The sequence below is a fragment of the Parasteatoda tepidariorum genome, chromosome 10 (assembly GCF_043381705.1).
Source record: "Parasteatoda tepidariorum isolate YZ-2023 chromosome 10, CAS_Ptep_4.0, whole genome shotgun sequence".
NCBI classification, from domain to species: domain Eukaryota; kingdom Metazoa; phylum Arthropoda; class Arachnida; order Araneae; family Theridiidae; genus Parasteatoda; species Parasteatoda tepidariorum.
Window position 1 is genome coordinate 5,934,068 of NC_092213.1, and position 17,717 is coordinate 5,951,784.

Genomic DNA, 17,717 nt, shown 5'->3' on the forward strand with positions numbered 1-17,717 from the left:
AAGCTTTTAGCTTCAAGAGAAGTTTTACTTAATAATTTGTTTGTCTAGTAACCGAAGATAATTTTCTGCATGATAATTAAAATTTAATATAGGTTACATTTCTGTAGGTTAAATGTTTAGAACAATAAAATAAACGTCACAATACTTAATTGCAAAAAGATTAATTATAATTGTATAAAAATTAATTATTTTTAAAGATTTTAATTTTCTAAAGAAAAAAAGCTTTGGCCACATGTGGAAAAATTGGAGTTAGTATCCAGATTGCAAAATAAAAATTTTAGGTGCATAGTTTGCAAAAAAACATGAAGATACACATTTTGAAATATTTTATTTTCGTTTATTAGAGAAAAGATGGAAAAAGCAATTCTTTTTTTCTCCCACCTGAAATGGTAGATTTCTAATGCGTATAGCTTTGATTTTCTAATAATATATTTACAAATTCAATATAAATATTTATATCTTATTACCATCCGTAAGTAATAAATATACAGTCAATTCGCTATAAGTCGAAGTGCGATAACTCGAATATTACTATAACTCGATTTTTTTATGAGGTCCCGACCCTTTTATCTTTAATTTCATGTTAATTATTCTCGATTACTCGAATTTTACTCCCTTTAACTCNCAAATTCAATATAAATATTTATATTTTATTACCATCCGTAAGTAATAAATATATTAGTTAATTTTCTAATGAAAATTATTTGAGTCGAGATTTTTAATGTTTATCAAGTTTAAATTAGAGAAAATTTGAATAGCATCGTATTTATAAAAAAATTTAGTCATGCTTTGAATAAAACATTAATTTGCTTCAAATAGTAAATGAAATAATTTTGGTTTATAATATTTATTCAAATTATATAATGACTTTTATTGCTAAATTCTTTTATTATACAGGCAATTTATATACAATAAACAAAATATTACATTTCAATATATCAGGTACAATAGTAGTTACTTTATATATAAATACCCATCAATAGAATATAGGGCTGCATGCAAACACACGTAAATATTTTTATAAATTCGACATGTAAATAATTTTATTAAATCCTGCTTTTTTATGCTCACATTTTGTGTTAAAAACTAATTACCTTGAGTTGTACCATATTTTAAAAGTATATTTTTAAATAGCTAGCAGCGCCATATTTTGTCAAATGTGAAATTTTATGTGAAAAAATTCTTGTTTATTTTTTTTTCATGCATATTTTTTGGTTTATCATTAATTGGTCTTTCAAATCGTCAGGCAGCTTTAGAACGCTTAATAATATGATAAATAATAATTAATAAACATTATGAAATCCCCTGAAATCAATTTAACATTTATCGTAGAAATTATATATTACTCATTTTGCATGTTAATAATCAAATGCTATTTATGAAGATTTAAACTTGTTTGATTTTACTTTTAAGAAATCAATAATCAAACTGCAGTACTGCAAATAACTTCAAAATAAAAATATATTGTTTTATTAATAATAAAAACATACACTTTTATGAAAGATGAGAAAGAAGATATTCATTTTCACAAGTGATATTAAAAACATACAAATGATTTAAGTAAAATTCAAATAAGTTATTACCTATAATAATGAGAAATAAATCAAATAAAGCAACATTTTATTAACCACGTTATAACATACAGTTTTAAGCATATAAGAATGCATGGAAACAATTTTTACGCTACTTCTTATATTTATACCTTCTATACCAGTTTCAAAGGGAAAAAATGATATGTATGGAAAATTTAACTAAATAACATTGCAATTATAGTTTGCTAGTATAATTAGGTTAGTCCAGCTATATAGTTCGAAATAATTTATTATTTTGTATTAATTCATACAAAAAAAAATTTTTTTTTTTACTCAATAAATAACATTACAAAAACAGTAAAGAGATTCAAACTGTTTAATAAATTTAAGAGTAAATTAGTTTAATTTCTTAAGAAGAGATTCACATTAACTAATAAAGGTACATTATTACTAATAAAAATACTCCTTTCATTTTCTTTTACTCTTCAGTAAAAGAAAGGAGAAAAAATAATAAATATTCAACTACTTAAAAAAAAAAAACTATAAATATAACATGAAAAAAATCAGCCCTTTATTAAACAATAATAAATAAATAAGCGTCTTATTCAGAGAATAAAAGGATAATAAGTGCCACTGAATTTTCAACTGAATGTATCGATTTAAACAAAAACAAATGTTAGCTATATATTAGATCTTTTTACTCTTCAACAATTTTGACACTGAATGCACGTGAATAAGCGTTATTGTACACACCTTGTTTCCAAAACATCTAGCAATAATATACACATAGATAGGGGAATACACAAGAGAGAGGTATGCATTTTCACACAGATTACAAATAATACTTCCAACATTCATTTGACCTAATCATGGAAATGGAGTTGAATGCTTGAGTTTAAAGCTTTATGATTCAAAATCTAAAAGTGGTTAAAAGAGTAAGGTGCCAAATTTAAATGGAATAAAATTGTCATGGAAATGATATAATGAAATAAGTTTAATGCAAAAGGAAAGTAATTTAAATACAAGAAGAAAATAAATCAGATAAAAGAAAGAAATATCATTAGCTGAATGATGCCACATTTACACATCGAAGTTTAAATAAAAAGAAATAAGTTTGAAGTAGCTGCTCCACAAAAAGTATGAGTAATGTTTTTCGAATAGGTCTTGCTGTTGCATGTACACATGGTAAATGTTTCCGAATTTCAGATTAGTTCTTTTGCTCTTGTCTTTCAATACATTCCTCCAAGAATTTAAAAAAAAAAAAAAAGGAGAGAGAGATTGGAAATACTGGCCACAACAAAATTGGCAATGTTTAAATCAGAGATTGATTGAAAGTATTAGGCAGTGTAAAACATTTTTCATTTACTCCATAAATATTTTCATTAAAATATCAAACATAAATAGTTACAGATTCAAATATTCTCAACTTAATACTAAATTCAGTAAAAGAAAGTGAAAACTATACAGAACGAGATTTGAAAATTTCTAATATCACAGTACTTTATGGTAGTTAATCTAATAAAAACATTTTCAAGATAGCTGATTCATCAAATCAATAAAGATTATATCATTTCTAAATTTTGGAACAATAATAAAAATATTCTTAAAGCAATTTAGGTACTAATTGATGTACATAATAGTTAAATATGAACATAATTGTTTGTTTGCTCTAAATGATAATTGTATTAAAAGGTAAAATAATTAACAATTAGCTGGCATTTGCACAGTTTATTATTAATTACACTGAATTTGCAGAAAAATATTAAAAAACTATCAATTTTTATCATTCATTGGTTCTTTAAGGATAACGATAGTCCACTTTTCAAATAAGCTCCAATTTAATTATTTAAGCTATGGTCACACATTTAGGTGATAAGTATATAAAAAAATCTATAACAATATTTTCAAAAAAAATTGATAAATTATTTAAAATATTTGTAAATAAAATTTTGTTCAATGTTAAGTAGTGTATTATATCATTTGTATTTAAAAACTCTAATTGAAAAATTACTGCAAAATATCTAAAGTGCATTTAAAGAGGGACACTAATAATTTTTTTTTACTGAGAGAGAATTTGAATACATTTTGAATTTAGTATTTTTCTTTTGTTGATACACTAAATAGGCAATATTGAAAAAAAATCAAGAAAAATTTTAACAAATAAAAATAGACTATACGAATTGTTGCAGTCACTTTTATTTCTGACGAAATATTTGCAACAATAAGTACTTAAAAATGCTACCTTTAGTATCCTGTCTCAAAATGAAACTGAAGAGCCTATAGTTTAACTTTTATGTATGAATACTTTTTACTTAAAAAAGTAAACATTTTTTTATAATTAAATATGATATTTGTTTACTTTCCTTGTACTAAAAATTGAGATATGAAATTGGCAACTCCTAATAAGACAATAAAACTGTGTAAAACAATGTTCAAGACTGTCAACTGTTGTTTATCCTTCAGAGCTTTTAGGTAAGTAACACATGGGAGAGTAAATATATATGCTAATCCAGATATCGCTCCACAATATCTGAAAAAGGGAAAAATGAATTAAATAATATATTTCATTAAATGATTATTAGAAGAAAAAAAAATTAAAAAAAAAAAAAAAAAAACTTTCTTTTTGCTCCTGCCAAAATGACAGGGTGAAGTTTCGCCTTCTGTTTCTCGCACCCATGATATTTTTGGGCTGGTGTTCAAAAGGAAGACACCAAAAAGATTAAAGCCTGGAAATTTACTTTTATTTCTCAATCTATACACCAGATGGCAGTGTCAAACTATTCGTCATGTGTTAAGAGATAGTTTATTTTAAACTAGATGTCAGCACTCATCAAACATGTAAGCTAAAAATTAACCATCATAAACCATAACAGAGACTTCATCAGATGTTCCTTTTCAAGATTATAAGCTTGAATTTGCATCTGATATAAAACATAAATGGTGAAAAACAAAATAAGACAGAGAATATATAATAATTTATAATGAGCTTCTTTCCTAACTTTTAAAATGGCGATAACTATTATGTGTGTTAATTTAGGAGGAAATAGACAATATAAAAATTAACTTCATGTGTGCTTACTTTCTTTTTCATATATTTTTTTATCTTGCCATTATCTTTCATTGATGAAAGACTCACAATTTTTCAACACCAAACATGATATACATTGTAAATGAACAATTGCTAATATTTTTCAAAATTAACAAACAATGAAAGCAAATTGAAAGTGATTTCATTTAAGCAAATATTGATAACACATAAATACTGATAATCATATCTGATATTTTAATCATTAGCAGACAAAGTGATGAAACAACTAGGAAGTAGATGATATAATCAACAGGTTTACACTTTTCTAAACATGGTTCATAAACTTTTAAGAGAAAACTCTTAACTGATAATACTATCTTACATTTGCTTATCATTAACTTAACCTGATTTTTTTTAATACATATTTTCTAATGGAATTCAAATGTCTGCTAAAACTATTTCATTCAAAAACAGAATATTATTAAATCAATAATTATTGCATAAACTGACCTGCGGCTTTTTCAAAAATTTACCATAATATGCTATGTTTAGACTATAATAATAATTATTTACCACAATAACTTATCATAAATGTGCTATTTCAATACTTTCATACCTATTTCAAGCAATAAATGAAGAAATTGATAGATTAAATTAGAACTGATAATTTATATAGCTTGATCGAAATTTTTTAGAAATTGAAAAAAGAATATAATACGCTCAAACAAAAATTTTGTGTCAAAGTGCATAGAACTCTTTTCATTATTATTTTAAAAGGCAAACCTTAGGATTGTCACTATATTTTTAGATGCCTTTTGAGAGTAACCGAAAACGGTCAAAATTTCAGATAAGATGTTTAATGGTTCCATACTTTAAAATTAGCTTCCTTTTTTTTAAAAAAAAAAAACCATATTTTAAAAATTTTATCACTCAATAAGTAGTAAACCCATTTTATTTCAGTTTTTTATAATTTACAATTCAAACTGATTACTATAAAATATTATTATACTATATTAATATGAAAATAAATTTTTAAAAATAAAAACAAATTATTAAACATATCTTTTTTTTTTTCATTTTTCACATGCAACTGTCTTTAGGAAACCACAATTTAAAAATGGATGCAAACAAATTCGAACTGATGAAATTAGTTTGAGAGAAAATGTAAAAAGTAAAACTTACAATAAAAAACACAAACTTTTGACTGTTCTCCTAACTTAATTATTGTTATCATATTTTTCGGATTGCAGATATTTCGAGGTTCAGAAATCTGAATATAAGTCGGGAATAAAAAGGTAAGTTTAATTGGTGAAATCACATTTTTGCATATGATTTCATAACTTAAATTAATATCTGCATTAATTTACAGGCATATTTAAACTAAGCCTTTTGAACTAAAAAAAATTGCACTATAGTAGCTGAAATGCCGATCATTAGGTCAAAACTCATTTCGGATTTTTTTATTTTAGTATGCATGTCGATGACTATACATGTCTATGATTTAAGCTTACCTTATAATAGTTCCAACTTTTGGCAAATAAATGTTGAATAATATACAAACAGTCAAAATGACAATATTCAATGCCATTACAGGTTTCCAGCTAAAAAAAAAATATAAGTTTTAATTTTTTTAAAAAATAATTAATAATTAAGTATTTATTTTTAGCTGAAATACTCATATATATTAAATTAGAAATTGCAAGAAAGTATAGTGAGCATTTTCGCTAATAGAGAACATTTTCGCTTAGAATCATAGCAAAAAAAAGGTTAAGGGACAATCATAACTTACCCAGGATAGATATTTCCAAAAGCAAAGTGCATTAGTTGTACACGCAATATGTACACAATTAAAGGAAACAAAGTCAATATTTGAAAGAGTAAAAATACTCTAGTTATCACAGCTAGCAAATCAGAACTTCGAAAATTATTCAGCAAATTCTATAAAGAGAAGAGTAATGAATTCAGCACACACTATAAATAGAATAATTGAATCAACATAAAAAAATTAACTTACATCTTCTATGCAGTGTTTCTGGAAAGGGAATGTAACAAAAAAAACTCCACCAATCACCAAATACGTGAATCCCACAAGTAAGTAAGCCATCGCTAAATCTCGAGTCTACGAAGAACAATGGAAGGAAAAATTACAAAGTTGAATAATAACAAATTTACTGCATCAGTATCAAATAAACTAATCTGTTTAATAAGTGACTATGACAGAAAAAATATCAGTATCAAAGTGTGCATACCTGTTTTCAAATTTTTTTAATCATTTATCAAAAGCATTAAAGAACTTCAAAATATTTGCTGTTATTTGATTTTTACTAATTGAGTAAAAGATGGAACCGTCAAACATTGACCCAATGTTTCAGCATTTTTAATTTCCCCCGTATGCACTGTCTTGTTTTAATGGTTCCGTCAGAAAAGTTATTCTTATAATATTAATAGTACTAGTTTAGATCATTTTGGAAACCAAGAGTTTCCCTTTTCTATGTCTCAGAAATTCTACTGACATTTGAAAAAAATTGAAGTTTATTTGTCTTGAGAAGAAAAGTAGTAATTTCTAATGCTAATAACGAAGAAAATGTGGTTTTGCTACACTTTGGGAAAAACATCTCTAACAACAGATTTGATGTTTCTACATCAGATTAAAATGTTAAAATTAGTGGTGATATAAGTTTAAGAAATGGTAGCAGATGCTAAAGAAGTGCAAAGTGATACCAATGAAGACTGAGCTTAACACAACTAATTAGAGGGAGCATTTGAGGAAGGCCTCAAAGACTTTAAAACAATTAGGAACTTTTTGGATTCATATGAACTTTCAGAAATTCAACAAAGGTGGAAAAAAATTTTTTGTTTGTGCAAAGCAGAAAGAGAAGCAAGATTTCCAAATATTTTAAATAAATAAATTCATTTATTTATTCTCTTTTTGCATTGCAAATATATTTGCAGGAATTACTTAATTTTTTTCAATCAAAATTCTTTATACTTATAGTAAATTTATTATTTTTCATAAGTTATTACAACAAATAATTTAGAAAGTGATGTAAATTTTTGCCCCAAAAACCAGGCTTTAGTTAATAATTCTTCGAAAGCATAAGTTTTCTACGTAAAAGTACATTTCGTAGAAGTATAAGATGTTCAAAAATAAAATAAAAAGATTTTTTTATTTTATTAAATATACCTAAAATTTAAGGGATAGAATGCATATATACAAACTAATGTAAGGAAAACAATAGACATATCAATGAAACATTACATACATTATTTTTAGGTTCTTTCTGGTTTCGCATAATAGACAGAACACAGTTATGTATGAAAAAGGACAGAGACAAAGTTCCAACAAGAACAGGAAATGTAACTTGAAACACTAAAAAGAAATATAAAGTTAGATAAATTATAATTTTGATGAAACTTTTTTAACAACATTTCCAGTTCAAAATATGTACAATTTTACAAAACTGTTACACGTTATTTATTACATCTTATATATATGTTACATCTCATATATTTAGTATAACGTAAAAAAATCATTGAAGTTACCACACCAAGTCAGTTGTTATACAACACAAAAAATATAGTGATATTTTGTTTTTATCACTATAGAAATAAAGTGAAATTATTATCTTGTTATTATCATTACTTTAAAAATATAGTGAAATTATTATTTTGTTTTTATCACTAATAAAAAATATAGTAAAATTATTATTTTGTTATTTTTATAATAAAAATATAGTGCAAACATTATAATGCTGTAAATAAAAACCCAGCAAGCACATGATGACGTATAGTTTTACTTTTTTTTTTCTCCTTGGAATTTTTTAATATAAACAAATATTCAGAGATCTTTTCTTCTTATTGTTAGAGTTACAGTTTTGCTACATAGAGAGCAAATCCATCAAAAAAAAATGTTTGTAAGAATTTGGAATGCATCAAAAACGTCATTTGATGTTTAAATATTTTCATTTGACTGATTCANATATATAGTGCAAACATTATAATGCTGTAAATAAAAACCCAGCAAACACATTATGACGTATAGTTTTACTTTTTTTTTCTCCTTGGAATTTTTTAATATAAACAAATACTCAGAGATCCCTTCTTCTTATTGTTAGAGTTACAGTTTTGCGACAAAGAGAGCAAATCCATCAAAAAAATCTTTGTAAGAATTTGGAATGTATCAATAACGCCATTTTGACTCTATAACTACAGTCAAACCCTGCTATAGTGAACCCTCAGATATAGTGAACGAAATGTTCGGTCCCGTGCCTTGCTATACGCGTATAATGTTATTTTTTGTGGATATAGTGAACCAAAAAAGTGATGAAGTTGGATATAATGAACTTTTTTCTGTCTTCGGCTGATTTCCCCCCCTTTTTTTGTAATATTTTTGAAATTTCTACTTCAAAATTAATATATATACCGATTTTTAAAACCATCTATAGAGGGGAATGAAGCGATAAACATTTTTCCTTGTTTGCTTCTTTTATCTCACTTTCCCATCCCTAAACAAACCAAGCAGATGTTTCCTACCCAGGAAAATGGATGCAATTAAGCTGATATTTGCAGGGAATATAAACTATCCAAATCTGCAGTTTGTAACATATGGAAAAATAGGCAATTAATAATTTCTGCTCATGAAAAAAATTTAGATAGTAGAAAAAAGTTGAGAAAAGCAGATCATAAGGATGCTGAAGAAGCATTACTCCCTGGGTTCACCAATCGAAGAAGTCCCAATCTTCCAGAATCTGGACAAATGTCGATGAATTTGCTAAGTGATTTTATGATACTACTTTTATGTGCTCGAATGGAAGGGTAGACAGGTTTAAAAAGCGGAATAACAGAAATTCAGAAAAAATTATCTGAGAGTCGGGAAGTGTTTCCATATCTGATGTTGAGAATTGCTCATCAGCTAAAGATAACTAATTTTTTTTTGTACGCAAGACGAAGAGTAAGGAAAAACAACCCATTTTTTGCTACTACATAATATTTTTTCAGTCATTTATTTGAATAATGTGTAATAAAAGGGAGCAGTTTGGGAACCTTTAGTTAAATTGCTTGCGTAACGGATATAGTGAACTCCCGGTTATAATGAACCAAAATTTCGGTCCCTTGAAGGTTCACTATAGTGAGGTTTGACTGTATTTTATTTTTTAAAAAAGTATTGGTTTTCACTCTCCAACATTAACATTTATGCAAATGAAAATTTCAGCATTTTACAACAAAGTTTAAAAACAATAACAATACAAAAAGTAAAAGCAATAAATGGTTAATAATTAAAAAAAATGTATACAGTATGAAAGTTTAGAAAAATAAATAGATAAGAAATAAAGAGAAAATACTTACAATGAACGAAATCAACAGATGTGGGATCAAAAGTATTGAAATGTATACCCCATTTGGCACCCTTCACAATAATGAAGATCATTAAGTAGATAACAGAGAGTGTACCTAAGCATAAAATTCAACATTTTTCACTTCTTTCTTTCCAATCAATTCAATTTTTAAGTAAACAGAAACAGTTCCATATTTTTTTAAGGCAAAATTAAAAACGATGACTGTTTGTGTCCAGTTATGCTCACTTTAAGGAGAGAGTACATAATGGCCTATTCATAGAAGATTCACAGAGAATTAAGTGCGTAATGAGAGGCATCTATTTTGTAGGAGTGTCCGTCATATGAGGTTTCACTGTATATTTTAAAACATTCTCACTTTTAATCTTTTTTCATTCATGAAATGTTAAGATTCTATTGAACAGCATGTAAGATCTGATTGTCAGACTCTTTGTGGAAGGTTTGCTTTCAAAAATTCTGCTCCTAATTTTGTGAAAAAAATGTCCTGGTTTCAAGAAAAACCACAAAAACTAGCAATCTCTTCAGACTTTTTATAGAAAATCTGTTTCTTTTTTCTCTCCCCAATTTACTCATTTCGTGAATATGTGAAAATAAGGTCCTATTTTTTGTGAGGGGAAAAAAAACCATGCCTTGCAATTATTTTTATTTTACTTACAGTTAGAAGTTTTAATCAAAAAAATTTCATAACACAAAGGGAAAAAAAAGAGTCATTGTGTCAGTCAATGTAACTTCAAGAGAATTTCTGCACATTAATTTTTAAAAAAAGAAAAGAAAAAATAATAAATTATTCTTAAATCCAAGACTTTTTCTTTTCAACAAGATTTGGGTCGAACTGTAGATTAGATCTTCAAACACATTATATTAAAAGCGTATCATTACAAACAGTTAATTCAAAACTTAATTCAAGATACTTTTTTTTTGTACCAAAACTTTGACCATTCCTAAAATAACTAAGAATAGATAACAATAACTATTATCTATCTATTACAATAATTCTTAAATTATAATATTTTTAATTTTATCACCATGGCAGCAGAATGATCAGAAATTCTGTTGACTATGAGTATTATAGGATGTACGTAATTTTTAATACTGCAGTTGAAGGTTATATATCAATAATGTATGCGTTTAATCCTTTAAAATAGCATTAAAATTGATAAAAAGAATATTTAATGTAAAAACTAATTCTAAATTTATATGTAATAAAATGTTATAAAAACAATATCAACAAATTAATTTAAAATACATATATTTAGTATGTATATATATTTATGCATACTCTCGATATCTCAAAGTTGAAGAGACATGAAAAGATTTTTGAGATAGCTAGTTTTCGAGATGAAAAGTTCAAAACTAAATAGTATGTTCAAAATAGTAAAAAAATATATTCTAAAATACTACTCTAAAAAGGAGAGTCATGAAACATAAGAATAACTACTATTAAAAATGTATGTAATGATAGTTGACTATAAGTCTAAATACAACAATGATAATTTTATTTTGATAAGGTAAGGAAAAAAATAATTATGCATTAAAAAGAAAAGAATTGATTTACAATAAACTTACATTGTGATTTTTCCGAAAAATTCATTTTCTATTTAAAAAAAAATTCAACATAACAAGGTTTTAGAAGAAATTTTCCGACATAAGAATTCAAATTAACATTAGGTGGATATATAATGCCAAGGAGAAATATATTTTTTATTACATAACAAGGTTTTTGAGATATCTAGAGTTTACTGTATATGTAAAATTATAATCTTTTTAAAGTTACATTTAAGTGATATTGTATTTTATTTTATAACCATCATTGAACAGTCGACCCAATTTTGGGTTTACGACTACTAATATTTGACACTATAGCCTAGTAATTTTGAACCCAATCCATTAGACAAGGGAACACCTGGATTGAGTATTGGGAGAAATTCACCTTCGTTGATGGAACTAAACCGCATTTGCATTTCATCCGAAGGAAAACCATGAAAAACTCCCAGGGTTAGCCTAACCTATGATCTGTCTACCAGTGAGGATAGTTTATGTCAGCACTGTGATTGGGGAGAGCCAGGTGCGGAATTTGTATCAACCAGTCATGGCTAGGATTCGAACCCGGTTCACCTCATTGGAAGGTGAGCGCTTTATCTCCTGAGCCGCCACGGCTCTTTAAGTGATGTTAAGTGATTCAACAGTAAATTGCTATCTTTGGTACTTATCTCAAATATATAAAAAGTTTCAACAAAAATTATGAAATTTTTAACATGAATAAGAAATATTGAACGTAACATGTACCTAAAGCATTCAGCTTTGAGAAAAATGTAGCAGATTTCAAACTTATCAATGGAGCAAAAACTGCAGCAATATAAAAAGGAATAGTCGTTTCCATGTTCCAATATTTATAGAATGGATCAATGGTACTGTTACCAGTTGCACTAAGCATAGTTAAACTGCTATTTATGGGGGTTGATGATGGGCAATAAACTATAAAAAAAATCAAACAAGTTAGGAATATAGATGAAAAAGATTCAGTAAAACATGAATAAAAATTTAAACTCAAAATAAAAATTAACTTTTTTTGTAACAAGAAAAGTTTCAAACAATTTAGCTTACCAAAAAGCCTTAATGAAAAAGAATCACTTAAAAAGATAAGATTTTTTTCGGAAAATAAAAATCACTAATGTATTCACTTAAAAATCACTTATATCACAAAATATTTTCAAAACAGAATTTAAGAAATAAATAAAATAAAAAATTAATAAAAATAATAAAGTACGTTTTTTTAACTCTAAAAATATGAAAATAGATTATTTTCCTTTTGCAAAAAATAAGTCAAATTAAGTAACTGTAATTAATTCTCTTTTTCTAACTAGTTAAACTTTAACCAAAATTGTGATTTTGACTGAAGAAGAAAAGAATTTTATAAGTTAATTTTTTTATTTTATTTACTATTATTTTTTTGCAAGAAGTATAAATTGAATAACTAGGGTCTCCAAACTCCAAAATCAATACAGTAAAAAGTTTGACTTAAAAATTAAAATTTAATTGTAATTTACAAAAATAATTTCTTTTTAACAAAGATTACCAATTGAAATAAAAAAAGGGAGTTATAAATAAAAAGATGAAACAAAAATTTTATAAACAATCAAACTGATATAAAAACTTTATAAATTATCATATATTTTGAAAAATACATGGAATATATTAAAATAAAGTTACCTAATTTATAAAGGCTTATATTTTAAAAAAAAATAGATTACAAATAAAAATGTACAAAAATAGCTTAGATAATAAATTTACTAATAACACCGAGAAGCTGTTTCAAAATATTAAATTATGAAATGCTAAATTAATTTATTTATTGAAAATTTAAAATAAGTTACAAAAGGGCAATGTTTGTTTATTTTTATACAAAAACTATTATAAAAATATAAAAACTCTAAAGCATACGCACAATGTTAATATGCACACACACAGCTGATATTAAATAATAAGTCAGTTTAAGTATATTCTGGTTAATATCGAAAATTTCAAATTTAGTAGGGAAAATATAAATATACATTACCATCAGGATACATTGTGTTGTTGTTAACATCAGGTGAAGGTGAATGGCCCATGTAAGTTTCTAAAAAAAATATTTGCATAAAATTATTAAATACTATCTTTCTATGCAATTATGTAAACTAACATCAGCTTTAAAATATTCCAATGCAGTAAACTACCAAAAGGTGGCCACAAAAAAATTCCCCAACAGAAAAAATTCAATTAAATCTCTCCGATTATATAACTGGTGGGTGGCATTCATTCGATTATTTATTTTACAGTTAGGCCTTGCTCTCAAACATAAAATATATATTACATTTCAATAATAATATAAGTCGGAAATAAATATTATCTTTAAAAAAATTAAAATCAGACCCATTTAAAAAAATATATATATATATATATATATATTTAAATTTTTGATACCTAAAACTTAAATTAATTTATTGTATCCAACTATTTGGGTATTTTAATTCAATTCTCTGTTCTAACTGATTTTCCAGTTCTGTGGCAACAATGTAGCAGATTTTGTGTAGGCAGATCATATATGACAAAGAAAGAAAAGATGTTTTAACAAACAGAAAATGTAACATATTGAAACAGATGAATCTTTAACTACCTGTAGAATTTACACTATTATTATCACTCTTTCTGCCACTTCATAGATAATAAGAAGTAAACTGCATGCATTTTTTTATTAGAATGGTGTGTATGAAATGTCAGATTTCAAAAACTGTACATCTTTATTCAAAAGCTGTTTTTTTAATCAAAACCAGCTTATTTACACGTTCTTTTGAGAACAAACTTTCATATTTTTAAGCATTTAGAACAGTTTTTACAGGCTAAACAGCATGAAAACTAAGACAGGCTGAGACAGATTGCATATCAGGGTTTATTGATTCTAAAGATCAAAATTTCTTTAAGACAGGCATCCATGCATTAAAATCCAAATAAGAAAAGTGTTTTTAATCAAATGGGGTAAATTTAGTTTAAAATAAACAAATATTGAGAAAAGACATGCAGTTTTATATATTTACTTAAAAATCCGATATTTCACATGCACCAAACTCATAAGATGACATTCCATATAAGGCAGTGCATAGCAAGGCTTTCAAAAATCGCTTTTACATATATACATATTCCGTTTCACTCTGAATTGAAGCATAGGGCTTCTCCACCTCACTCTTTTTGTAGTCAAGTATTTTGCCTATTGCCATTTTTTCCTATTACAGTCTTAACTTAATTGCATATCGGATAATTGAATAACCCTCTTACACGAATAAAATTTAATGGAACCAAATCATTATATATTAATCTAATGTTAAATTTCCTCACTAGCCTCTTCTTAATTGCATGAAGAAGAGGTACTGAAAAGAGAAAAAAAATATTTTTAAGAAACGTTCCACCAGTTAGAATGCAATTTCTATTTTTCAGTTAAAAAAATAAAAATAAAATAGGTGGTTCTTTAACAGGGACTTCCTGCTCATTTGTTGCTCTACATAGATATTAGGGGTATAATGTAAGAATAAATCTAACCTTGCTGGCAGTTATACATTGAAGTAAATAAAGGAATTACATTTAGATTGCAAAAAAAGGTACAGAGTGATTTGTTTTGTGGTCAAGACTCGCAGTCCCCTCCTAGTGTGCTACTAGTTTTGATAAGAAAAGGTTTTAAAAACCTAACACACGAGTGTTTCTTTCTCTTAAGTAGAATAATCATTGCTTACTCCAGTGAACTTTAAATAACATTCATATTTCATAATGCTAACACGGACAGTTTTAATTACAATTGTTAATTGATCATAGAGTTTATTTAATCAAAAACTACACTATGCATTAAATACCATTGAAAAAGTAAAATTTCTCCAAAATGCATAATTTAAGATAGAATAAAGCACTCCACTTTTAATCGGATAACCCGCTCAATTGAATAGAGTTGGCTAGAACCAATGATATTCCTTTAAGTGGGGTTGACTGTATTTTCAATTCGTTTACAATCCTGCTGCTGCAAGGTTCCTTTTAGTTCTTTCTTATTTTTTCTATTGCCCTGAGGGCTCCAATCAAAAAACCTATTTTACTTTAAATTTTTCAAGTTTATGTCGAATGAAATTTCCAATCATGACATTTCCTTTTACATTTTTTAATTAAAAACTTCAAGTATTTCTTAACAACTGTTTAGTAAGAATCTTGTTTATCAAGTGGTTTCATAAAATTTGTAATGAAGAAATCCTTAGAAAAGCAAAACAGAAACCGATTGATCTCGAAATTAGAAAACGTAAAACCATTTTTGCATCACCTTTTTTGCTTCAGTGCAAAACATTATGATCTTTCTCTTAAATTTTTCATTTTGAAATTTCTATTTAATATTAAGTTCTCATAGTATGAGTTTTAATATTAAAATATAAAACTGATTTTTTATTTAAATATCAGCAGTAAAAATATTTTAAATGCAATAGCATTACATTAAATGCAAAATATCACCGTTTTACTGAGTTAAAACATCGTTACTTAAAATTTTCATGTTTCAGCATCATTTTGTAATTGTTAAAAAGAATTTATAAAACAAAAATTTATAAAACAAGAATTTATAAAACAAAGCATCAAACAGATGAAAAGAAGAAATGATTTGATGACTTCTCACTACTTAATGTGAGGTGAACATGAATACACACAATAACAAATAATGAACTTAATGATGGGAATCTAAACGCATTTTGAAGTTTGAAAAATGATAATTTTACCCCCCCTCCCCTTGCTAGTATTGAAAAACAGCTTTTTTTTCGCAATAAATTTGATTTCATTTTTCACAAAAGTATAATTAGTGTTAAGTCTTTAAAACACATAGGGCAAAGAAGACACCTAATTAACAATTTGGCGAATAATAATTTCATAATTTGATCAATAAGGCATTTTTAGTAGCCATACAAAATCAAAGAAAAGATTCGAGTACAAACAGCGATGTGATTTTTTACTTTTTTCTTTCTGGATATTCAGACACATTTAATTGACTTATCAGATAATCGCATGATTTTAAAAACACAACACAATCTGAAACTAATTATTTTACCGGAAAATTAAAAAAATTATTATTTTTCTTAGCGTGCTTTGGTAGATTAAGACCTATAAGCAAACCAAACACTTTTAACTTTATATAAAAATCACCTCATCAAACTTTGATCACCAAATCTATTAAAAAAATGTGCAGCCATTTAGTTTTAAAGATCGAAAAATATTTCTCTTCAATATATTTTGAATAAGCATCTTGGTATTGATGTTGGCAATAATAATATTAGTACTGGTTAGTGTACTTTAAATAGGGAACGCAAGTATGGTACTCAAATGGTTAAAGTATTTACTAAGCTTAAATTTTTCTTTGGCTGAGGTATTTTTAAGCGGTGACCCAACACTGTATAGTAAAAAATTTCTAAAATACAACTTAAGGAATAATAAATGCAAGATATTAATTAGGCTTTGTGTTTAATTAATATTTCAGTGAAATGTAAATTATTTCGTAAATAAGAATCCAATCCTATAAATTGCTGTAATTAGTGTTATAAAATACTTAACACTTATTGAGTACTATTGCAATAAATGGAAAATGTTATGATAAATATTTGTGAAAAGATGGGAATGCATGTTTTGTGAACTAACAAAAAAATCCAACTAAAACAGTGAACAATCAAAGCAAGGTAAAATATTATTAAAAGCATATTTAAAAAGTAAAACATACCATAAGCATAAACACCAATGAAATAAAGAAAATTGGACATAAGAACCCAATAAACAACAGCTCCTCCAAGTAATGGAATTAAAGAAAAAAATGTAGCTATTCTTTCTGCCCACGGACCGAGTAAATATCGACAGAAATCGGGAAACTCTACAGCTGAGTTAGGTAACTCTAAAAATAAAAAAAAGGAGAAATAAAATAACCTAAATGATTTGACGAAACACAAAAAGAATATATTAAAATGTTTAATAATTGTGTTTAGCATATCTTATTCACTCACCAGCTATACTGCGAAGACTGACTATTCTATAAGCTGTGTAAAAACAAAGACTTCCCATGAGAAACATGATCACCATGCCACATGCAAAGCCAGCCTTTAAACCACCGAAAACAAAAATTCAAAATAAATTTCAGACACTTAAAAATAAACATTGCTTAGGCACAAACATTAAGTGGAAAAAAATTTAAATACTTACAAATATTGTAACTTAATTTACTAATTAGTAATCATATTATATACATACATATATATATATATATAT

At 26.2% G+C, this 17,717-nt stretch overlaps 1 protein-coding gene across 1 annotated transcript in view; it reads right to left on the minus strand.

The window, feature by feature from the left end:
- Positions 1-1,447: 1,447 nt before the first annotated feature.
- LOC107451245 (sodium-coupled neutral amino acid transporter 9 homolog) overlaps positions 1,448-17,717 on the minus strand; it is a 24,748-nt gene continuing 8,478 nt past the window's right edge. The window contains exons 5-14 of the mRNA XM_016067284.3: positions 17,456-17,549; positions 17,179-17,346; positions 13,471-13,530; positions 12,201-12,389; positions 9,907-10,011; positions 7,824-7,930; positions 6,575-6,679; positions 6,350-6,498; positions 6,072-6,161; positions 1,448-4,062 (exon numbers count right to left, since the gene is read on the minus strand). Coding sequence (XP_015922770.1) covers positions 3,888-4,062; positions 6,072-6,161; positions 6,350-6,498; positions 6,575-6,679; positions 7,824-7,930; positions 9,907-10,011; positions 12,201-12,389; positions 13,471-13,530; positions 17,179-17,346; positions 17,456-17,549 — 1,242 coding nt within the window. The 3' untranslated portion in view covers positions 1,448-3,887. The remainder of the gene's footprint in view (positions 4,063-6,071; positions 6,162-6,349; positions 6,499-6,574; positions 6,680-7,823; positions 7,931-9,906; positions 10,012-12,200; positions 12,390-13,470; positions 13,531-17,178; positions 17,347-17,455; positions 17,550-17,717) is intronic.